Source organism: Bos taurus, chromosome 6 (genome assembly GCF_002263795.3).
Source record: "Bos taurus isolate L1 Dominette 01449 registration number 42190680 breed Hereford chromosome 6, ARS-UCD2.0, whole genome shotgun sequence".
NCBI classification, from domain to species: domain Eukaryota; kingdom Metazoa; phylum Chordata; class Mammalia; order Artiodactyla; family Bovidae; genus Bos; species Bos taurus.
The window spans coordinates 4,655,683-4,681,624 of record NC_037333.1 but is presented as its reverse complement, the minus strand read 5'-3'; the positions used below and the strand labels follow the sequence as shown (position 1 = coordinate 4,681,624).

Here is a 25,942-nt window from a genome sequence, read left to right as displayed (position 1 = left end):
AAGACAGGCTGGCTGGAATACAGAAAAAGGGATGGAGCATTTATGTCATAACTTGATAAACCTGAAGAATCACAAACCTAGCCAAACATTCTCATCTTCCATATTAAAATGACTATTGTTGCTATTGTTGAGTTACTAAGTTGTATCCAACTCTTTTGTGAAACCATGGACTGTAGCCTGCCAGACTTCTACTTCCATGGAATTTTCCAGGCAAGAATACTGGAGTGGGGTGCCATTTCCTCCTCCAAGGGATCTTCCAGACCCAGGGATCAAACCTGCATCTCCTGCATTGGCAGGTGGATTCTTTACCACTGAGCCACCAGGGAAGCCCCAAATTGATTGTTAATCTTAATATAATCAGTTTCATAAACTTATTGGTTGATATTTACTTTATAAATTCTCATTTTTGAATTATGATCTGTATTTGGATATAATATTTGTAATTTGTAAAAGAGTTATAAATGAAATATCTTCATCAACTTCAGTGTCCTTTAGGTTTTCTCCATTGAAAAAGATTTGTATTATTCGCAAGTTTGAGGAATACAGTCTAATCGACAGCCATAATAGCCAATAATACTGTCTACAACAGAGGGCTCCTTGATTCCGCATTTGGCAGGCACTTAACTTTCCATTTTCCCTACAAGTTCTTGTACAAAACAGGTATACATTCTTTACACCTCAGTGAGAACTGTTACTCCCATGGTCCGCATTATGGTTCAGTTTAAAGAAATGGTATAACATTTTAACATATAACAGACCTGTGTTCTTCTTAGTCCCTGACAGAAGGGGCAAAATATGGCCATTCTTTCTGATTAATGTAACACTGTTTAGAAATTTTATACAGCTATAAAATGTAGTTATTTCAACACTGGATTATTCCAAACAGGCAACTACCAAGTAATTTGTAATATCTTTATAAAATCCACAGGATCTCTCTTGCTGTTACATAAGTATTTCATTGTTCCCTTACTTATAACTCAGTTACGTGTACTTCACTGGTATAAGTTTCAAATTAAAGGCCATTAAGGCAATAGTAATGAAAAGAATTAAAATGTTCCTTTCAGCTTAATTCAAAAATATGTATTATTAAGTGCAGAATTTGATTGGATGGTATTAAAAGATACTGAAAGTATAACACTAAAAATCTTAAATATGGATAAGAAAGCATGGAAACAAATCTATATGAGAACAATATTTGGGTAAATACAGGAGTCGAAAATGAACAATGCACTAGTAAATACATTCTATGACAATCTGTTATTGCAGACAAACAAACTATATCTTTCTTGAAAACTCACTACATTTTCTCATTGATTAAAACACAACAAAAGGTTAATAAATTTATGAAAAAGTAATTCAATCAATGGAAGTTAAAACATTATTCTTTTCAGAGTTTTGAAAAGAGAAGACTATCATTGTTACTGAGCATTAAAGATGCAATAAAAGAAAGTTACTCAGTTCAGTCCTTTTGAAACAGCTGTATTAAGGATAGGTACCAAAATAAGCATTATAATGACAGAAGTCACTTCAAAACTTCATTCAGCAGGGCACACTGAGCAACAGAAAGTCAGCACACGTCACAGTCATTTCTAAAGTCAACACTAAGACCTTCAGCTTCATTAACCATAGTATGAATTTTGCTATTTTAAAAATACACTTAAAATGCATTTAATCAACAAGTAGAGTTGATCTGCTGGAGGTAATTAGGATAACACAACTATAATAATCTCCAAATCACCATCAGTCTGAACATCATTTTATTAGCATTGAACAAATACTTATCACGTCCCTGTTCTGTACCAGGAACTTCCCTAGGTCCTAGCGATGCAAGATGTAGAAGGACCACTCCAATCCCAGAAGAGCTCAGTCTAATAATCTGTCAGTAAGTATCTGAGCTAGTTTTCAAAACTAAAGCTATTAAAAGTCCTACTCAATAGCTTTAAAAAAGAAACCTACATTCATCAAAAAATGTATAGAAGTGAATAAACTCTCATTCACTGAGCAGTCTGTGTAACTGTCAGCATAGCTTGGGACTGCACAGCACCATACCTAAATCTAGGTTTGCTTTCAAACATATTCTCTTCTGATGAAATGAAGAAAACAGACACACGCTCAAGAGTTAGTATCAATCATGGGTTCCTTATTTGTCGTTCTGAGTAAATGTGTTGATAGATTAAAATTGATTATCATATAATTAACACATACACCTGTACAGTTAAAATACATAATCCTTTCAAAGCCACAGAAGGTTTCTACTTACTTTCTTATGACTTCTAAGCACTGAAGGTGTAACAAATGCCTTATTACACAGCTCACATCTGTACTTCTTGTGTCTTTCGTGGACCACCTGGACATGAACATTCAAGGTGTCCTTTCTTTTAAAGGTAGCATCACAGTGATGACACTTGAATGTCCTCTCACCTTAGAAATGAAAAATCAAATTACAGAACCAGATGCAACAACAGGGTGCTGTTAACACCCCTTCACGTCTACCGGATTTAGTGTTGTTTTCTCCAAAACCGGAGCTTTACAGCTCTAACAATTCATCGTAATCATAAAAGGTCATTCCTCCAACAACTTTTTCAGTTCCAATATTTGCTATCCCCTGTGTCAATTAGGTGGGGGGCAGGGGGGAATCCTTTAACCTTTAACTGGATTCTCAGTGCCTTTAACTGGAAGATGTAGGGACTAAATCCGCTAATTTTCTAAAGATTGTAAGAACTTCAATGGCAGTATTTCTAGGGAAGGGGCTTGAGTGTGAGGGGCACAGACACTTATGTTCAGCAGTGAGCTGCCTTGCGGGCCCTCCTGAAGTTCCCTCCCATCACCACTCTCCCTCTGGGCGTCAGAGGCAGGGAAGAGCTGGCTCTCGGACAGGAAGCTGGTGTGAAGTCCCCGAAGGAGGAGGTCAGAGTGGGTCCTACACCTCGGGACAGGAGCGGGCTGCATCTCCCCTTTCTCCCTCAGCCCACTAACACTGTCCTTGGTTCACTGCGATAAGGCTGGGGAAGGGCTTCCACGTCCAGGTGCTCATCTGGGGGCTACATCTCAGAGAGGCACCTGCATGGAGGCAGGGATACCAGAGAGGCAACCACCTTTTCCTAACCGGAGCCCTGGGTGCCTGGGAGGGTTCTCACCTTTGCATTAAACAGCCTCCGCTTGCAGGCAAGTACTCCCAAAGCTATGTTTAGGGAGATGGCAGGACTTAAACTTTCATATCAAGCTATGTCTAAAGTCCATTTTAAATACATTTCAATTGATCCATGTTCCCAATTAGAAGATAATGATCTCTCCCAAAAAGTCAGAAAACATATGTAACCTGTATAAAGACAGATTAGTGTTTGCATATATTCTCCCTTTTTAGAGACCTATTATAATAGCCCAAATTCACAAATTATATCCATTATAAGACAAAATATGCTGGTAAATTTCTTTACCTAAATATGCTGCTGCTGCTGCTGCTAAGTCGCTTCAGTCGTGTCCGACTCTGTGCGACCCCATAGACAGCAGCCCACCAGGCTCCCCCGTCCCTGGGATTCTGCAGGCAAGAATACTGGAGTGGGTTGCCATTTCCTTCTCCAATGCATGAAGATGAAAAGTGAAAGTGAAGTCGCTCAGTCATGTCCGACTCTGAGCGACCCCATGGACTGCAGCCTACAGGGCTCCTCCATCCATGGGATTTTCCAGGCAAGAGTACTGGAGTGGGGTGCCATCGCCTTCTCCGACCTAAATATGAGATTACCTCAATTTCAACCAAGATCCTTTACCCTCCACTCCATTTTAACTAGCATATATTTAGAAATTTGAAGATCCCATCATCTCTTCACATCAATTTAAGGGAGGACAAAAAGAAAGAAAATAAAAAGGAAAAAGCAAATAACTTTCCCTTGATCTTTTCAAACAGAAGTTTGGCTCTTGAAAGTCTCAAAGCCTTTAAGGAAGCTGTTGAGTTGTTGAATTTGATACCTGAAATAGTCACACCAAACTGTACATGAGCTGTGCAGACTTCGAGAGGTGTGTTTGTATCTTGCCTTTCTGCATTTTTGTTGCAGGGTGTTACTACTGTCATCTCGTTTCTCTTCATTTATTTTTCATCATTTAAAATTTTATTTGTATAAAATGTATAACCAGTGAGAGTGAAAGGACAACTGACATAAGACTCTAAAAGTTAACGATACCAAATCTATTCAGGCACTGGATAAAAATACTCCAAGATTGCTCTTATGAAAGTATTTCCCTTAAAGCATTAAGTGAATCAAAATATTGGTTCCTGTACAAAAATCTCATCAAGCTATACCAAGGTAGTGCATACCTTTTTGTCTTCATATTTTAATTCCTGATTTTTTAAAGTTTATCAGAACTTTGAAATCCTCATGTGATATTTTTTCTGATTTTTTTATTTTATCAGATTTCTTTACCTAAAATTTATCAGGAATTTTCCCTATCTTAAAACCAAGAAGCAAGCTAGCAACCTGCCTTTTGGTCTTCAGTGTATTAGGAAGTAACAATAATTTCCAAAATAATTATGACAATTTATTCTTCATATTTGGAGCCACAATGCGGATGTAAGTTTCTAAAACAAATCTCATATTTTGAAGTTAAATGGGCTGTACCTTTTATATTGGATAAGACAAGATCTAGTCTTTTGTCCTCTCTATTTTAGCCATTTTTGGTTTTCCCTCTCTTTCAGCTCACTAGCCTTAAAGTGATGTTTACCTTAAAGGACACCTTTGCTCACCCATTACCCAAGGTGACCTTCCTGGCTAAATGTCTTGATGTGGCTTCATAAAGCCTCTGATTGACGCGTTGACCAGAAGATCAGCATCATGTGAAATACAGAATGCACAAGCACCGTCTACACTCAGTCACTTCATCTCAGTCTCAAGAGGGTGAGAACCAAAAAGCTGACATCAAAAATATCTGCTTCAAGTAAAGGCTTCTTGCTGCTACAAAAAATTTCATCCATCAAAAAAAATTTCCTGAGCATCAGACCAAGATCAGCCATGGAAGTCTTAACAATATAAATGAGATTCCCTTGTCCGAATCCCTATTCTAAAATCCCTTCAGCTCGTAACAGGTTTTCTCTTAATCAAATGACAGTGAAATGAGATGGAAATTTCTGCTGTTAATGACAAAATTTATTTCTTAAATGAATAGCTGTTCCTTATAAGGAAAATGGAAAGTGGTGCTGACAACTTCTCCAGAGCTGTAAGGTGACTACAGAACGACATGAAATCACAGCACTGTCTTTTTCACAGGAAAAGATGCAGTCCATCACAACTGTTACCGCTCCATAAATATAGAAACTTCAGGATCTTCTTATTTTACATTTTAGATACTTTGACTTGACCAGAGAAAATTTCTTCCAAGATAATATCTTATCTGTACAATAATATGTCAACATTGATTGTTTTGCTTTCCTCAGAAATATTAAAAATTTAATCAGCATTAGAAATTACATGTTAGGGGATGTTCTACTGATTAAACAACTCAAATTAAAAGCAAGACATGTAAGTATTAGTTATGTTATACCATTTTTATTTAACTTTATATATAGCAAAGGAGATACACATCTCTGGTTACTTTAACATCTGAACACAACTCACTATAAAAGTTCATTTTGCAATTACATTTTCTTTAAAGTGTGGTATTCTAAAATCAGCTCTCAGTATAACTGCTAGACACACTTTCACGGTATATATGTAAATAACGTAATTCTCATTTCCTCTCAAAAAAATGCCCTTGCCAAAAGAAATAAGAAATCAGAGCAGACTAAATGACGCTTGAATGCTACACCTGCTCCCCCAACATGCTGCGCAACCCTGAGTGTATCACTGTGCTTCTCTGAGCCTCAATTTTCTCAACTCCCCTCAAATTAAGAGCTTAAACTAGACATTTACTCTGATTCTTTCCCACTGTAAAAGCCTGTGAACTAATAAAATCATGCCAGGTATCTGCATGTTTTAAAGAGTCCCTTAAGAATTACATTTAAAAGGGAACATAAATTTCTGTTTCAGAGCAAATTTCAAAGATATTTTATTGACCATGACATGTTTTTATACACAAGCTTTAAAGAGTGGGAAAAATGATATAAAATTATATGCCTCATAAAATGATTAATCTCAGCTTGCAAAAATAAAGCAAGAATAGAGGAAGAAAAGGTGAAAGGCAGTAATCCATTGATTTTTTAAGTTCAAAAGCAGATTACATAACTACTTTATAGTTCTGCTTCTGTGATGTCTACATTTTAATAGGTTACAATTCCTTTGGTCTTCATCTGCCAGGATTGTGACTTACTGTTATGTATAAGCAGGTGTCTCTGCAAAGAAAACGGAGTCCGGAAGAGAGCTTTACACTCCTCGCACTGGAATGGCCTCTCCTCCGAGTGGGTCTGCAGAAGGAAGACATCCTGAGTCAGCAGGCTCTAGAACGACCAGTCATTACAGTAACCAGAGTCTGGATTCACGATGGGAACCAGGAGAGAGAGGAAGGCAGACAACATCCTGTTTCTTCTCGGAACATTCTTCCATAAAATCAGAAACTCAAATACGCTGTGTTCACGGGAGAAAAACAACTGTGTTTTTAACTTCTCATATTAATTAGACACTTGATAACAGTAAAAGAAATTGTTCCTATAATCTCAAAGGCTAATCTAAATACACAATGAGCTTTCTCAAGATCTGCTTTGCAGAGTGAAATGACATGTGATTTCTCTAAAGCCTAAACCTCCTTTACCACTGGACAGACTTTATGCTGGTCCAATATTTTCAACAGAAAGGAAACTGGTGTGAGGGAGGCTGTTTCCATCCTTTCTCTCAACTTCGCTAACTTCAAATAATTTTCAGTCCTAAGAGCTGCTTTTCCCCTGAATTAAATTAGAGCATTTACTCATGTTATAATTAACAGCAGGTAAAATACATTATTTTTATTGAGTCAAATGTTATGCTAAACACTTTACATGAATTTATTTCACTTAAATCTAACAGCAATTTAATAAATAAAATGCTATTATAGATGAGAAAACTAAGGTTCAGAAAGTTTCAGTAATGTGCCAAATGTCAAGCAGCATACATATGGTAAGCACCATTAATTACATGACAGACAAAAATATATGTGTAAACAACAAACAACAGAAAACTACCTGCTAGGTAAAAAATAAAACAACGGTAAAAACAGCTTATCACCTCCCCTGTTTTCCATTACACATCAGTATTCACCCATTTGTTACAAATTCATGAAGAAAAATACATTCTACCATGGATGATGGCAAGATAACAATGCTCATAAATGCTAATATATATAAAACTGAACTATGTTCTCTTGTTAAAGTAAAGCATACAACTGATGGGCTGTGTCATGATACTTGAGGTATAGAAATAAAGGGAGTAATTTAAAGAGAAATCACTTTATTTACAGCATATCTATTTATACATTTTCTGAGTCTAATGGACATTATAATATTAAAGATATTAACATAATGTTAGTGAAAAAGGGACTGTTGTGCTTTGTTGACTATGAAAAATACACATAAAGCATGGAGGAACAAATATTTAAAACTCAGCATAAACTACAGGTGTTCAAATGTACTAGTTATAGAGATATTTAAATGAGAGGAAGGAATAAATACATCAACAAAATAGAACAAAGAGTTTCACAATACAAGATATAGGAACATTTAGTATAGGAAAATATGACATTTCAAATTTGTGTAAGAATACTGGATTGTTCTGGAGGAGGAAATGGCAAACCATTCCAGTATTCTTGCCTGGAAAACCTCATGTACAGAGGACCCTGGCAGACCACAGTCCACGGGGTTGCAGAGTCAGACATGACTTAGTGACTAAACAACTGGATTGTTCAGTAAATGGTTGTAAGGCAATTGAGACATCCAGAAAAAATTAAGTTGTGCCTCTTCCCCACCTATTACAAGAGACAAATCCCATTTCAATTCAGATGTTTTCTCAAATCTGAAGAATAAGATACTAGAAGAAAATAGTGAACATTTAGAATTCTTTCTAAGGATGGCAGAAATCCAGGTGTTCAGATGAGAGAAAAAATTAAATTTAAAACTGCAAAGCAAAAATATTTGGGACAAAGAAAAATTTGCAACATAACCAAAAGTTTTAAATTGCTAATATAAAGGGTTACAACAAATTAAAAAGAAAACATAAAATCTCCCTCCAAAAGGGCAAAAGGACTCTCCTCCAAATAGCACTCTTCACACGTCTTTCATTATTTATTTTGTGCCAAGTCTATAACATGCACTTTACGTCAGTCTTGTTTTATATTCTGTGATACAGTTGTGCAAAGAAAAGCAAATGTCCCCGCGCTCACTGGGCTCTTATGCTAGCAGAGAGACAACAACTAACAAAAGATGAAATACCAGACACACGCTACAGAGAAAAACAGAGCGTGGCAGGAGGACAGCAGAGGTCTCAGAGAACGGGGAGCTAGTTTAAGCAGTGGCCATGGGGATTCTTGCTGAGAGGATGACATGTCAGCAGTATGGAGGTGGGGGAGCTGGGCCAGGGCTCCAAGGTGCTCCAGACAGGAAACCAACGGAGGCGAGTGTGATGGGAGCTGAGAGGACAACGCACAGAAATGAGGAGATGAGGTCAGACAAATGGGAAAAGGATCCAGAGAGATAAATCATGGAGGATGGTGAGTCCCCTGCAGGAATTGTGTGTTTCACTGAGAGAGACACAAAATGTATATAGTGTATTTTGAGCAGGTAAGAGGTATGATTCACTTGGCATCTAGGATGCTAATAAGGTGGCTGAGCTGAGAAGAGGGTGCAAGGGAGACAAGGAAAAGCAGAGACACCAGAGAAGCAATAGCAATAAAGCAAGCAAGAGATGATTAAGACCTACACCAGGGTGGTAGCCACTAATCTGAAGAGAAGTAGGAGGCTTCTGGATATATTATGAAAGCAAGCAGGCTTTCAGAGGGACTTGGATATGAAACATAAGACACAGAAAGAAAAAAGCAAGCATGTCTCCAAAATTGTGACCTGAGCAGCGGTAGTATGGATCAATCATTAACTAATATATGAAAGAGCAGGAAAGGAACAAGCTTGGGTAAAAGATAAGGGGCTCAATTTTGGACGCCTTCAGATGACTATTAAGAGATGTCAACGGGCAGCTGAATATTTCACATCTGCATCACAATGGGTATAAAACTTGGGGATATCATATTACATACAGTATTAGTATTTCAAGCCATGAATGCAGTTAGAGAATGAAAAATTTAAAACAAAATATGACTTGTGGTCTATCAGACTGGCAAACATGAAGAAAATAGACATTATTTGGTGTTGACTAAAGGGTAAGACCAAGTAATCTCACATCTGGTAGACGGGAATGTAAATTTTATGAGTGTAGTGTGGCTCTATTTACAAAATGATAAATGCGTGTATACCTTTTGACAAATTAATTCCCTTTATAAATATATATATATGACAATTTTGCACAACTTTTTTAAAAAGGAAAACTCATAAATGTCCATTGATAGACATAAACCTAGTTAACTAAATTCTAGTGACTGTTACATAAATACTTTTTCTTTGATATGGAAAAGCCTCCATAACATATTTTGAGTGCCAAAAGCACAATGCAAAGCATTATCTAATAGAATAATATTGATGGCACATACATACTCACAGAGAACAGGGTCTAGCAAGATGTTTTACAAAACACTTCTGAGGGTTTTCATAGTAAAGTGGACAGTGGTAATTGACAGAATTTTTGCTATCTTCTTCAGAGCTTTCTTTGATGTTCTAATTTTTCTACAATAAGTACATAATGCCAGTATAAAGAGAAGGAAACTTTCATTTTTAAAGCATCCACACTGGAAAGCAGGGTTGCTTTAATCTTCTAAAAATATGTTCCACGCCAACCCTTTCTTTCTCTTTCTCTAAATCAAGGACAAAACAACCTGTGGATATAATTTAGTTGCTTGATGATGAAAGAACTGGGGACAGCATGATGCCTTGGATCTATGTGAACCAAACCAGAGCCTCTACGGCTAGATACTGGTCTCAAGTCAACAGCATGTTTCAAGTAGTAAGCTGTCAGTGCAGAGCCTGGTGAATAAGCTCTGTTAAAAAGATCCCAGCACCCAACACCACCAAGCTGTGATGGCATAACTCATGAAAGTCTCAGCACTGTCTCACTTAAGTGAGGCCGTAGTGAATCACTATGCCTGTAAGTTGTTGATAGAAGATGTCTGTCTCCAAGAAACATTTACAATTACCAAATAAAATTATACCTTTTAAAAGGTGTCTTACCCTTCAATTTTTCATCTAACAGAGTGCCAAACTTTCCACCAACTTATTAATCACATTATCCTTGAGTTACAAAATATCCTCCTTTTAAATGCCAGGTCACTATCTGATGATGTAACAAATGAACTACTCCATGAAGTAGTAAGATGAAATTCATCTTTTATGCCCCATGTCTGATTACTGTTGCAGATGTAGAAAGTACATAAGAAAATGTGTTGCACTATTTATAACACTTGATAAAATGTCTCAAAATGCTTCAGAAACTTTATAACATAATTTTATAAAGCAGTTGACAAATTACCACATTTCTAGCCACTCAAACCAAACATTAATTTCATGAGAGCAAATTAACATTTTTATCAGGCCCATTGATACCTTTCATTATAAGTGATATATACTGCTCCAGAATTAACAATGTTACTGGAAATGACGTTTCTTTCAGTCATGTGCAAAGCAAGAAAACTATGACAAATTTGGAGAAAACAACCAGAGATAAAATAAAACTGGAAAAATATTCCAAAGGTATATGTGTTAAAACTATTCTTTAAAAAATCTCATTACTGAAGTCTGCATATTGTAAGTATATTACTGTTCCATTGGGTCACATAACAAACCTAAGGCTACATAAAACCTATGTCATCTGGTCATTTATAAGGTCTGTGGATTAAATTTTCACTGTAAGACTTACAACTGGCTTCCTTAAAAGAACTCCTCCTCACAAAAATGAATAGAACCTAAAGAAATATCAAAGAAATCAGTTTCTTTAAGCTCAGTATAGGAAAAGGTAACTCATTTCACACAGAATAGAAGGACAGCCTCAAAGAGCCAAGCCCAGCCTTTTCATTGCTGGAAAGCCACAACTTATTATTACAAAGCCATAAGCCCAAGGCACCAACTACGGAGGTGCCCACAGTCCATGGTACATCCTTCCCTCCGGACGGCAGGGGACTGGCGCCAGGAACCGAGAGGACACCAAAGTCTGAGGATACACAGGTCCCTTAGATAAAATGGCACAGTATTTGCATACAAACTATGCACATCCTCTCATACATTTAAAATCATCTCTAGATTGCTTGTGGGCTTCTCTGGTGCCTCAGCTCGTAAAGAAGCCACCTGTAATGCAGGAGACCTGGGTTCAGTCCCTGGATCAGGAAGATCCACTGAAGAAGGAAACGGCAATCTACTCCAGTATTCTTGCCTGGAGAATCCCAAGGACGGAGAGGCCTGGCAAGCTACAGTCCACGGGGTCTCAAAAGTTGGACACAACTCAGAGACTAACCCACCACCACTAGATTATTTACAATACCTGATATCAATACAATGTAAATAGTTGCCAGTGCACAGCAAATTCAAGTTCTATTGTTTGGAAACTTTGGAATTTTTTTCCCAAAGTCTTTCCATTTGCAGTTCGATTCAATCCATCAAAGTGGAACCTGCAGACACAAAGGGCCAACTACCTACCCTGAACAAGGCAAAGGGAATTTGTGAAAAGAGGAAATAATCCCAGGCTTGCAGATGAAGTCTTTCTTGGAGAGTAGCAGTTTAAGGGTCCCACTCAAGGTACTTCCCCCCTACATATTTCTTAACCAAGGCTGCCTCTAGCAAACATGGTGTTGAACATGTGACTTTTCAGGCTTGCGGGTTTGACCCTCAATTTAAAAGTTCTGCCTCTATATGGCCACTACTTACTACAACTATGCTAGCACCATACAGAACAAGTTATTCTCTCTTCCAAATGAAGCTCTTTGAATATCTGGAGACAGCAACCACGTCCTTCAGAAACTGTCCAGCTAACAGACACCTTTAGCTTTACTCAGGAAGACACAGCTTTCAGATGCATCACAGTAACTGTGAATCAGAATTTTCTGCATTAAGTAGGTGTCCTCGTGTTTATAACTCATATGTAAGAAATCACAGCAGCTATACTGGCTTCTCTGGTGGACAACTTGTTTGCTAGGAAACGTGGCTAGGTAAATTGGTAATCACGCACTGAACTTTATGTGACATCCAAAGAGAAATGAGTACAGATTCCTAAAGCAGAAACAGACACATACACAACAATGGATCAACTCCAGTCCCATCTACAAATTACGCTAAAATTTAACACCCGTCCTTCTACAGGAAATAGTTTTCTTATAGTACAAATTCCTAGAAAGTAACAGATAAAGAGAACATAGAATGACAACAGGATCCAAATATTTGGGATAGAAACTAAAACGCCTGTGTGTGTGCAGGCGCATATGCACGCATATATTTAAACCACTACCCAATTCTCTGTCAACATCACTAGAGGACATAGTCTCAACTGAAACCTTCATAAAAACTAAGCAAAGCTATTTTCAACATAACACAGATGCAAACTGAGTCAAAAGATCAAAGCTTGATTCTAAACTGATTATGGTTTCTAACTTTAAATATTCAATATGGGATATTAGATTCAAAGCCTATTTTTTACTGAGAATACTGTACTTCAGCATATCTTAATTATAACATATAGTTCTCATTTGTACATTTCTCATTTTCATTGGTTCAGGTTTGTGGTATTTTCTAGTATAATACAAATTGCTATAGTAGAGAGAAGAGTATCTCTTTTTAAAAAATGTTAAAAATTTCCATTTAACTTACCGTCTAAATTTATACTACCTACTCACTAATATTTTTGCATTACTTAAAATTCATTACCTTGTGTATTGAGGGTTCACATAACTATACTGGCTGCCTTCATGCTAAATCTCCCTCCCCCGTGTCTATGAGTCACAGACTTTATTTTCAAAGTTTTTTCTTTTTTCCTCTCTGGGTGTAACCAACAATCACTAAGTCTAAGCTATGGCTGCTGCTGCTAAGTCGCTTCAGTCGTGTCCGACTCTGTGTGACCCCATAGACAGCAGCCCACTAGGCTCCTCTGTCCCTGGGATTCTCTAGGCAAGAATACTGGAGCAGGTTGCCATTTCCTTCTCCAATGCATGAATGTGAAAAGTGAAAGTGAAGTCGCTCAGTTGTGCCCAACTCTTAGCGACCCCATGGACTGCAAGCCTACCAGGCTCCTCCATCCATGGGATTTTCCAGCCAGGAGTACTGGAGTGGGGTGCCATTGCTATGGCTAACCTGAGCTTTTTTTTCAATCCTCTTTTACTTAATCTTCTAATAGATCCTTTGGGCTGGAAAACAAGTCAACACAAGCTTGGCAGAATTTCAGGTAGAACAGAAATGGAAGGGATAAAGGAAGGATCTCAAGGTTGTATGAAATTAAATCTTTTAAAACATGAAAAAATAAGAAATATACTGGTAATGGAGAATTTAACAATAACAGAGGAAAATGAACTCTTTTTACTTCCTGCTTTTTCTACCCTGAACATTTCTGAACCAAATCATTTTCAAGAGCATGTCCATCAGCAGATGAATGGATAAGAAAGCTGTGGTACATATACACAATGGAGTATTACTCAGCCATTAAAAAGAATACATTTGAATCAGTTCTAATGAGGTGGATGAAACTGGAGCCTATTATACAGAGTGAAGTAAGCCAGAAGGAAAAACATAAATACAGTATACTAACGCATATATATGGAATTTAGAAAGATGGTAACAATAATCCTGTGTACGAGACAGCAAAAGAGACACTGATGTATAGAACAGTCTTATGGACTCTGTGGGAGAGGGAGAGGGTGGGAAGATTTGGGAGAATGACATTGAAACATGTAAAATATCATGTAAGAAACGAGTTGCCAGTCCAGGTTCGATACACGATACTGGATGCTTGGGGCTAGTGCACTGGGACGACCCAGAGGGATGGTATGGGGAGGGAGGAGGGAGGAGGGTTCAGGATGGGGAACACATGTATACCTGTGGCGGATTCATTTTGATATTTGGCAAAACTAATACAATTATGTAAAGTTTAAAAATAAAATAAAATTAAAAAAAAAAAAGAGTATATATGAAGAATTTCTGTCATGAGGAGCTGTTTTTTAATATACGGTGTTGATTTCCAGGAAGATAAAAAGGAAGTGGTGATAAGATGTCTGCTTATTAATATTAACTTTCCCATACACCATGTAAGAGAATTTTGAAAAAGGGAAACTACAAATCAGCCTTTGTTCAAAAGATATTAAAAAACATTATAAACTGCAACTATTAAAATACTCTGATATTGCAAGGGAACACAGATTAAATGGGACAGAATGGAGTGCAAAAATAGATTTATTTATATGAGAGGCATTCATCATGATAGCTCGGTTATGAAGCAATATTTCAAACATCAGACCTAAAAATAAAGTATTGATGGATTAAAATACCAATTAAAAAAGAAACAAAACTTTTAAACGCATTAGTGAATATTTGCATCATCTTGGAAAAGGAAAGAAGACATAAAATTCAGGAGCTATACTCAGAAGTCATAAACTCACAATCCATGTCATACTTGAATATATAAAAATGTAAAACTTCTTTATTCAAAAAATGCAAGTTGATAGATGGGGGAAAATATTACAAATAAAAATAGCAAAGTGCTAATATTAATCTTTATTGGGCTCCTAGAAATCAATGAAAAACAACCAAATAGGCCAGTAGAAAAAGGACAAAGAGTACCCACCAGCATTTCTCAGAAGAAATGGAAAACAAACATAAAAAGAATAGAATTACACCTGCTATTGCTAAAATGCGATGAAATATCACTTGTCAATTTTCAGACTGAAAAAAAGGCTGACAAAACAGACAATTGTGATGGCACAGATAAAGGGCACTTTCACCACTGCTAAGTGAAAACAGAGCTTTTTCAGAAGACAGCTAGGCAGGAGTGATCAAAATTTAAAGTAAACTTGCTATATGACCTATCCACTCCATACCTAAGATCTACCTGCATAAATACTCTTGGCAAACTTACCAAGTTTTATGTAAAAGGATGTTCACTAAAGTATCAAATAGTGATGGTCATAAAAAATGAATAGCTTTATATGAATCTACCCAAAACACTCGCCAAGTCTAATGTTAAGGCAAAGAATAAGGTCTTGAATGATACCTGTGTCATAAAATCATTTACATTTAAACATACTTTTCTCCCAGATGGGCAGCAGTGTTTTTTCCAGTTCAGTTCAGTCTCTCCACTGTGTCCGACTCTTTGCAACCCCATGGACTGCAGCACGCCAGGCTTCCCTGTCCATCACTAACTCCCCAAGCTTACTGAAACTCATGTCTGTTGACTCAGTGATGCCATCCAACCATCTCATCTTCTGTCGACCCCTTCTTCTCCCAGCTTCAATCTTTCCCATCATCAGAGTCTTTTCAAATGAGTCAGCTCTTCACATCAGGTGGCCAAACTACTGGAGTTTCAGCTTCAGCATCAGTCCTTCCAATGAATATTCAGGACTGATTTCCTTTAGGATGGACTGGTTGGATCTCCTTGCAGTCCAAGGGTCCAAAAGTCTCAATAGTCTTTTCCAACACCACAGTTCAAAATCATCAATTCTTCAGTGCTCAGCTTTCTTTAGAGTCCAACTCTCACATCCATACATGACCACTGGAAAAACCATAGCATTGACTGGACAATTGGCAAAGTAATGTCTCTGTTTTTTAATATGCTGTCTGGGTTGGTCATAGCTTTTCTTCCACGGAGCAACCGTCTTTTAATTTCATGGCTGCAGTCACCATCTGCAGTGATTTTTAGTTCAGTTCAGTCGCTGAGTCGCATCCAACTCTTTGCGACCCCATGAACCACAGCACGCCAGGCCTCCCTGTGCATCACCAATTCCTGGAGCCCACCCAAACCCATGTCCATAGAGTTGGTGATGCCATCCAACCATCTCATCCTCTGTCATCCCCTTCTGCTCCTGCCCTCAATCTTCCCCAGCATCAGGGTCTTTTCCAATGAGTCAGTCCTTTACTTCAGGTGACCAAAACATTGGAGTTTCAGCTTCAACATCAGTCCTTCCAATGAACACCCAGGACTGATCTCCTTTAGGATGGACTGGTTGGATCTCCTTGCAGTCCAAGGGACTCTCAAGAGTCTTCTCCAACACCACAGTTTGAAAGCATCAATTCTTCGGCGCTCAGCTTTCTTTATAGTCCAACACTCACATCCATACATGACCACTGGAAAAACCATAGTCCTGACTAGACAGACCTTTGTTGGCAAAGGAATGTCTCTGCTTTTTAATATGCTGTCTAGGTTGGTCATAACCTTTCTTCCAAGGAGTAACTGTCTTTTAATTTCATGGATGCAATCACCATCTGCAGTGATTTTGGAGCCCAAGTAAAGTCAGCCACTGTTTCTACTGTTTCCCCATCTATTTGCCATGAAGTGATGGGACCGGATGCCCTGATCTTCGTTTTCTGAATGTTGAGCTTTAAGCCAACTTTTTCACTCTCCTCTTTCACTTTCATCAAGAGGCTCTTTAGTTCTTCTTCACTTTCTGCCTTAAGGGTGGTGTCATCTGAATATCTGAGGTTATTGATATTTCTCCCGGAAATCTTGATTCCAGATTGTGCTTCCTCCAGCCCAGCGTTTCTCATGATGTACTCTGCATATAAGTTAAATAAGCAAGGTGACAATATAAAGCCTTGACGTATTCCTTTTCCTATTTCGAACCAGTCTGTTGTTCCATGTCCAGTTCTAGCTGTTGCTTCCTGACCTGCAAACAGATTTCTCAGGAAGCAGGTAAGGTGGTGTAGTATTCCCATCTCTTTAAGAATTTTCCAGTTTTTTTTTTTCTAAGCTCCACCCAAAAGAACAACCTCTTACACAGAAACACCAGCGTGCAGAGTGGAAGTTCCTGGCCATTCACTATGGTGAAGGAGGTGGTCTGAAGTTATTACTGCATTTGAAAACTTCCCATCCAACCTCACACTCCAGGCTGTCTTCTCCTATTCTCTTTCTCATTTCAATGGTCACCTTTCCCAGTTTCTTCCCTACCTTGCCAACTCAGTCACCTAACCACCTCTAACTTACACCTTTCCATTTCTAATATGCCCTACTCCAATCCATGACAGTGACTTAAAGCATGTCAAAGGCCTTATGCTGAGGATAAACACTGAATTTTACTCAAGACTAGAAAATATTCTCCAGGTACTAGGATCACCAGCCTTTAAATATAGAAGCAGATGCATAATAATGAACAAATAGTTTGTACAAGGGTATGGTCTTTACCATACTTGGGGAAAGCCAGGGCCATCAGCTGAGCCTGCTCAGTCCCTTCCAGGCCCTCACTGACATGCAGTGGGCAGGATTCTCACCTAAACTGCACACCTGACCACCCATGCATTCATGCATGCCCTCTGGGGGTAATTTTCATACAATGTCTGCTACAAATGATAATAAGCAAGACAAAATTAATTTTTAAAACAGAATATTTCCCTTTGTGGTTTTACGAAGGCTACTGGTGTGCACTCAATCAAGCAGGTCAAGTGAGGTGAACTCAGAACCCTGGGCTCGGCTAGGCTGGTAAAGACCAGACAGCAAAGGCGATATTCCACATAGGTTGAGCTCTGGAGGTGAGGAGGCGGCCTGAAGCTTTCAGGCACAGGCAAGAATCAGAGGCTAGAGGTTTGGGAGGCAAGGCCTTGTGCCTACAGAAGCCAGGGGGAAGAAAGCTCTGAAGAACAACAAGTGATGCTTTTGTTCTGGCAAGCACCAAGGTACAGGCTTTAGCTGATGGTTCTTCAGTTAATATTTGGGGGTTGGGGGAGTGGAGGAAGTAGAAGCAAGTTGGGAGGGAGGTTCCTCTGTTAAAGTTCCTCAGAGGATAAAGGTTCATCACTGATTTGGCAGTAAGTGAGCTACACTTCAAATATGTAACTCAGAGCCTTTCAGAAAAGGGTTCAGAAAATTAAAACAGTTCAGTTATCTTCAAATGAAAGGTCTGAAGAGTTCTTAGATATCTTGGGCTGATAAACTCAGTGCAGAAGGAATACAACAGTAATTTTTCAGTGTATCACTGATCTCTAGTATGCTCATAAAGTCAAGAAAGAGAGTGCTCAGAATGGCAAAATTGATGCAACACATATTACAAATATAGATTTAGAGAAATCACTTCTCATATTACAACTACTATAACTAAGAACATTAAATCTTATTTGGGATAATCTTTTCACAAACCTTTATTCATTCAGAGAGTGTCTGCCGCATTCAAAGCACAATAAGGTCAGTAGGTGCTGTGTGTCAAGCATCTGTCTTCAAAGCTTACTGTCTAGTTATAGGACATACGGTGTTTACATTGGAAACTATACAATGTTATCTCAATATCCATCTAAGAAAAACAACTTAAATATGGTAAGCAATTTGCCATTAGCTAAACAAGCTTCAGAGAAACATCTCTATCTGTTGTTTCCCTCTTTCAGATTCAGTTCCTACATGTCCCTTAGTGTAAGCATCTCATCACTGTAAACATGCTTTCTAGATCACAAAAACAGGTAATTCTGGATATATACTATCTTAAGTGAGCCACCAGCTACTTCACCTACAGCTCACTTGAAGAAGAGAAATTTGATGCAAAGTTTAAGGAAAAAGTGGTTGTGATGGAATAACTGAACAACTGTCTTTCAATCTACAACCTGGCACCTTCCTTAACTGTCAAACATTTTTTTATTATGTAAAATGTATGCTACATATTATGGTTTTAGAATCGAATCCATGATTTCTTTATGGAGAGACTTGTCCTGTTTTTTTTAAGGTTTAATAAAATATCACCTGAGCAAAGTCTGACTTGCAGAGTTTTTCAAACTGTTTGATTATGACCAAAAATATAATTTTTATATCAAAAAGATATACATATATACAGCTACTCACACACTCATGTATTATTTCATTAAATGACTCTTATTCTCATATTTTCTATTCTATTTTTGTGGCTATTGATGACCCAGTAAATTATTTCAAGACCCACAAAGCAGTCATGATTTGGGAACTGGGAAATCCAGAACTGGGAAATCACTGGATGAGATATTAATATAAAAGATGCCCAATGGAATTATTTTCAGAGAGGTTTGTGACCAGAATCCTTCATAGGCCTCTAGTGTTCATCCCTGGAAGGTTATGTAAAATGTCAGGAACAAAGGTCTTTTATTTGAATAGATGCAGCTCTGCCCCCCAAAGAGCTTGTTTATGAACTTAGTCAGGACAAAACCTCTCTGTACTCATTTCCATCATCAAGCAAGTAGTACCAGTTCCAGGATCAAGATGGTTCAGGCCACCTAGACACGCCACCCACCACAGGAGGAGGAGAGCACTGTCCACTCCTCCCAGTTTGGCTCTGCATTAACTTTGATAGGGACAAATGGAGGTTGAAGAGTAACTAGTTTCTGTTTCCTGTGGTTCTAAGACATGTGTCCAATAGTGATTTCAAAAGTTACAGAATATAGTTGGGTCCAGATAAACAATCTTAATTTTAGGTAGACCCTACAAAATTCATTTAACCTTGTAATAAGGTTAAGTGATTGTCACAGAGGATTCGGGAAAAGAAAAACTAATTCTGACCTACTGAGCTTATATAACTGGCAAAAAGACGTATCCATCTCTTTGCGACTCTATGGACTTGTAGCCTGCCAGGCTCCTCTGTCCTTGGGATTCTCCAGGCAAGAATACTGGAGAGGATTGTGATTCCCTTCTCCAGGGAATCTTCCCAATCCAGGGATCAAACCCAGGTCTCCTGCTCTATAGGCAGATTCTCTGCCATCTGAGCCACCAGGGAAGTCCAAGATGACGGAACAAGTAACTAAGATTTAGAAACAGAAATCACTCCTTCAGAACTTCCCTGATGGTCTAGTGCTTAAGAGTCTGCTTTCCAATGTAGGAACATGGGTTCAATCCCTGGTTGCAAAACTAATGACACAGGGCAATTAAACCCTTGCCACAACTAGAGAGAAAGCAGGGCACTAGAACAAAAGAGTCCACCTGCCACAACTAAGACAAGATGCAGCCAGAAGCAAACAAACAAACGCGCATCTTTTAAAAGATGACTGCTAATCTGATAAAAAATAAAACCTATCTTAAAACGGAAAAAGAAGTCTCTCAATGCTCAACATTCCCCATCACTTATCACCCCTTATAAAACAATCACTCCTTTGAAACTGCATGCCATACTGTCATAATCATAATGAAATATTCCCTTTTCATGCAAATCTATATGTAAAAGAATCAACTAAATAAATCAAATAGCTATAATAAAAATGCACAAGTTACATAATCAAAACCTCAAAGAATAATTCATTTAAAATAACCAACTTTGGTCATGTTACATGATGAAGACTGTTCTTTTAATGACCTTTTTTTCTGCTTTCCTTGCATATTTTTACTTTTTATTTTTGTAACTAGCCATTAGTGAATAATGATGGAAGAAAAGGTTGATTTGTTTCTTTCACCATAACTTTTGATAAGTATTTTAGACATTTTCACGTAACCATACCAAATACATGCTAGGATCATAACACGGTGAGAAGCACACTGTCCACACACCAAATACATGCTAGGATCATAACACGGTGAGAAGCACACTGTCCACACACCAAATACATGCTAGGATCATAACACGGTGAGAAGCACACTGTCCACACACCAAATACATGCTAGGATCATAACACGGTGAGAAGCACACTGTCCACACACCAAATACATGCTAGGATCATAACACGGTGAGAAGCACACTGTCCACACACCAAATACATGCTAGGATCATAACACGGTGAGAAGCACACTGTCCACACACCAAATACATGCTAGGATCATAACACGGTGAGAAGCACACTGTCCACACACCAAATACATGCTAGGATCATAACACGGTGAGAAGCACACTGTCCACACACCAAATACATGCTAGGATCATAACACGGTGAGAAGCACACTGTCCACACACCAAATACATGCTAGGATCATAACACGGTGAGAAGCACACTGTCCACACACCAAATACATGCTAGGATCATAACACGGTGAGAAGCACACTGTCCACACACCAAATACATGCTAGGATCATAACACGGTGAGAAGCACACTGTCCACACACCAAATACATGCTAGGATCATAACACGGTGAGAAGCACACTGTCCACACACCAAATACATGCTAGGATCATAACACGGTGAGAAGCACACTGTCCACACACCAAATACATGCTAGGATCATAACACGGTGAGAAGCACACTGTCCACACACCAAATACATGCTAGGATCATAACACGGTGAGAAGCACACTGTCCACACACCAAATACATGCTAGGATCATAACACGGTGAGAAGCACACTGTCCACACACCAAATACATGCTAGGATCATAACACGGTGAGAAGCACACTGTCCACACACCAAATACATGCTAGGATCATAACACGGTGAGAAGCACACTGTCCACACACCAAATACATGCTAGGATCATAACACGGTGAGAAGCACACTGTCCACACACCAAATACATGCTAGGATCATAACACGGTGAGAACCACACTGTCCACATACCAAATACATGCTAGAATCATAACACGGTGAGAAGCACACTGTCCACAGCAGAAGGACCGAATGTGCTTTCCACTTTGGAAATTACAGGCATCGTTGTTTCTATCCTTCCCAAGACATCATTACTACTTTCATATGATTTATGGCTAAAAGTATGATAGATGGTACAAAGATTCTGTGCCAAATTCCCATATGGCATATAATACAAGCCAAACTATGAAAAACTTGTAAATGCGGGGAGATCAGATTCATCAAAGAAAGGAACAAGAGGGTTCCAGAAAACTGAGCAGGAAACTAGCCAGATAATTTTTAATAGGCATGTAATTCCAAAGGAGCAGTAATGAATGTGGTCCTGCCTCTGAACATACAACGCTTGAGTTAAACATAAGGGCAGTCAGCAAGAAATTAGGCAGAGATGATTTGGTACACTATCAATCAACCCTATTTATTCTTTCATTAATCTGCCTTTTTTTTCTTTTTAGACTGAAGCTGAAATTGATATTATAACTTCTTAAATGATTTAAAAACAGATAAAATTATATGTTTGGAAAGCCCCAATAAATACTAAAATAACTAAATTACATGGGATATTGCAAATAAAAAGGTAAGAAGCTCTTTGAATACATATATGTATGTTGTTTAATACCATCATGAAATATGTCAACCAAAATTAATAAGCAAGTGTTTACACATCACAAATTTAAACACACATTTCTAAGATGTTGACTGTCTTTGCACAGATTTCCTGAGTTCAATTCAAACATTATTTACTATCTACAGAAAATAGATTAGATAAAACTAACATTCTGAAACAAGAACTAGAGTAACGGTAAAGTGTAGGAAATGCAAACAAAATCAATAGAGGAAATAAGAGATTATAACTTGAGGGTTTTACTACAAAGGAGGGAAGCTAGAGAGATCCTGCTGAGAAGCTAGAGATGTCATGCTGAGGTGATATGGCTCAAGCAGAAAATAAGAGAACATAAAGCTGGAAAAGGAAGCCGGGGTCATGGTGCAGAGAACCCCGAGTGACAGGGAAAAGAAGACAGACTGTACGTAAGTGCTGGAAATCTACTTATAATATTAAGAGTACAAGAGTGATAGAGCTGTGATTTGAACAATTTATCTAGTTGTCTGAATAAGTAAGAAGTGATTAAATATCAAGAAGCTGAATGAAATGGCTATTAAAGTGATGAAAATGAGACATGACCAGGACGTGAAAATGGTAAAGCAATGATTATGAAGATGGTCAGACAATGGAGAGGGCAGAATCTTTAAGAATTAGCTACTAATTCTAAAAAAGGGTTAAAATTAAATAAAGAGATAGGGATAAATACAGGCTTTTGTCATTAACAGAAATTAACAGACGCTTCCAAAAGTGAAGTTATCTGTGTGTGTGTGTTGGTCACTCAGTCATGTCAGATTCTTTGCAACCCTATGGAATACAGCCCACTTAGGCTCCTCTTTCCATGGAATTCTCCAGGCAAGAATACTGGAGTGGGCTGTCAGTTCCTTCCTGCCATTTCCTTCTCCAGGGGAATCTTCCCAACCCAGGGATTGAACCCAGGTCTCCTGCATTCAAGGCAGATTCTTAACTACTGAACCACCAGGGAAACCATTATCTGGAGCATGCTAAATTCATTAGGTCAAAAAGATGCCCAGTTATATATCAAACAAGCAGTGACAAGTGCGAGCCTAAAGCATGAGATTAACAAAATAAATCATTTGGAATTCATAAGTACAGAGTTTGCAGCATAATTCATGGATGTACTTGACATAGAGGACTCAGAATAAGCCTACAGCCAAAGCATCCAGGATAATCCTTTGGGAACTCAGAGACCAAAGAAGCGTTCAGAGAAATTGGCAGAAGACCTAGCAAAGTTGCTAAAATGCCACCACAGACAAAGAGGATTTCCAAATGGTAATATGAACAAGAGTGTCAAACTTTAAAGAAAGAAGAAGAGAAGATTTTGCAATTATTACAATGCTGGAAAACACTGGATAACACGTTGCTTGTTAGGAGAATCGTTTCAGAAGAGAATTTAGACAGATACAAAGCCACAGTGGGGATGGCCCGAGTGGTTAGAAAGCAGAAGCAAGATATTCTCCAATTATTTCATATGTACAGCCTCACATATGCCTCAGACAGTCAAAACTTCTTTAAAAGATAAACAACTGACAACTGTATCGGGCAACCAGCAAACACATTTATAACATTAACAAGCTTTTACCTTCTTGTGATTCTTGTAAACATTTCTGTGAGCAAACCCCTTTCCACAGAGCTTGCACTTGTAAGGTTTATCTTCACTGTGTATCACTTTGTGGGCACCCACTTGGTCAAGCCTCTTGAAAGATTTATTACAAATCTCACAATTATAGGGTCGTTTTTCTGTAAAAAAAAAAAAAATGAGTGGAGACAATCTCATATCTATACAGGTAAAGGATAAAAAGGGAAACAGCCTTCCTTGCCTTATTAATTCTTATAGACAAGTCAACAAAAATATCATTCAAACAACTGGAAAAAAGTCTGTTACCCAATCCGTTACATATATGAGCCAACTCAAAACTCACGGAACATGAGCTTGCTCTTTTACTGACATATTCTGCCAACTAAATGTATAAAGTAGCTTAGGTATAAAGATGAAGTTTTAATTCAAGGAAGAAATTCTACTTCCAGATGAAAACCCTGCTGATTGGTATGAGCTGAGGTCAGGGTCACAACTCCGAACGTGAAGGGCGAGTGGTCTGACAGAGATGGACGTGAAGGACAGACCTGCTTCCTGCACGGCCAAGGGTCCCATGAGGCCAAGCTTCCAACCTCAGCAGGAATTACACACTTAGGTTGCTGTGTAAAACCCGTATGTATACAATATCCATGTAATGTTGACAACTAGATTTTTCAAGCAAAGCATATCTGAAGGCCACCGGTTTTTGATCTTCTATTTTCATTTGCCAAAAATATCTGTATCTGTTTCCAGATAAAGTGGCCATTCAAATACATCCTGACTTCAGTGGCCTCAAAGTACAGACATTCTAAACTTCAGAGACTTCGTTAAACAAAAGTTACTTTCAGAGCTGGATGTTTTTAAGTCTGTATAACAGACCTATCATTCAAACATGCTTAAAATGAAATTACAGCTTTGAAAACTTAAGATTCTCAAAATGTATTTGTTAATTTCTCATTAACATTTACTAGTACCTCGGTTACAACATGAATGTACCTAGAAATGTTGGGACTCTAATTATTGAATCCCTGCTAAATGTCAGACACTCTTCTGGGTACATAGGTACGTAGATGACCTCATTTAACCTTCACAGCAATTCTGAAAGGTAGGATATCTTTACACAGATGAAGAACATGGAAACTAAGGCTCAAGGAGGATCTGTTGCTATTGTTCAGTTGCTCAGTGGCGTCCGACTCTTTGTGACCCCATGGACTGCAGCACGCCAGGCTTCCCTGTCCTTCACCATTTCCCAGAGCTTGGTCAAACTCATGTTCATTGAGTTGGTGATACTATCCAACCATCTCATCCTCTGTCATTCCCTTCTCCCTTCAAGCTTTCCCAGAATCAGGGTCTTTTCCAGTGAGTCAGCTCTTTGCATTAGGTGGGCAAAGTATTGGAGCTTCAGCTTCAGTCGTAGGAGTACATAACAAATTAAATGATAAATCTGAAGATTTTTTATTTCATTTAGTCCAACCACATTTGCTTCAGAAATAAACTAAGGTCTAGAGAAGTTAAGTAATTTGTTCAGAATTACGTGGTCAGTCAGTGGCCAAGCCAGAACTAATAGCCAGGTCTCCTGATCACCCACCTCTCAGAGCTCCTAAAGATAACAAGGTGAAGCTTTTGTACTGATGTCAGTATAAATGGAAAAATATGTGTTTTACCTGAGTGGGTGATCATATGACGCTTTAGCTGATTAGCTGAAATGAATTTCTTCATACATTCTTGACAATCAAATATTTCATGAATCTGCCAAAGGGTAAATTAACAGTTAATCAGCTGAGCCACAAAACTGTATAGGACTCAAGTATAAACATGTGGACAGTTGCCATTAAACTATCTAAACTACGCATTATAATTTAGCCCTGATTTGTTCACATTATCCTATATAAGAAACTGAAAAATGCAATAGATGGGGAAACAGTGGAAATAGTGTCAGACTTTATTTTTTTGAGCTCCAAAATCACTGCAGATGGTAATTGCAGCCATGAAATTAA

The 25,942-nt window shown here is 38.2% G+C and overlaps 1 protein-coding gene across 10 annotated transcripts in view; it reads right to left on the bottom strand.

Annotated features, from left to right (window-relative positions):
* Positions 1–25,942, bottom strand: part of PRDM5 (PR/SET domain 5) — a 255,311-nt gene that overhangs the window by 100,361 nt on the left and 129,008 nt on the right. For all 10 annotated transcript variants that reach the window (XM_015471480.3, XM_005207569.5, NM_001192907.2 and 7 more), the window contains 4 exons: positions 25,610–25,694; positions 23,952–24,109; positions 6,298–6,391; positions 2,261–2,421 (listed from right to left, as the gene is read on the bottom strand). In XM_015471480.3, the coding sequence (XP_015326966.1) occupies positions 2,261–2,421; positions 6,298–6,391; positions 23,952–24,109; positions 25,610–25,694 (498 nt within the window). The remainder of the gene's footprint in view (positions 1–2,260; positions 2,422–6,297; positions 6,392–23,951; positions 24,110–25,609; positions 25,695–25,942) is intronic.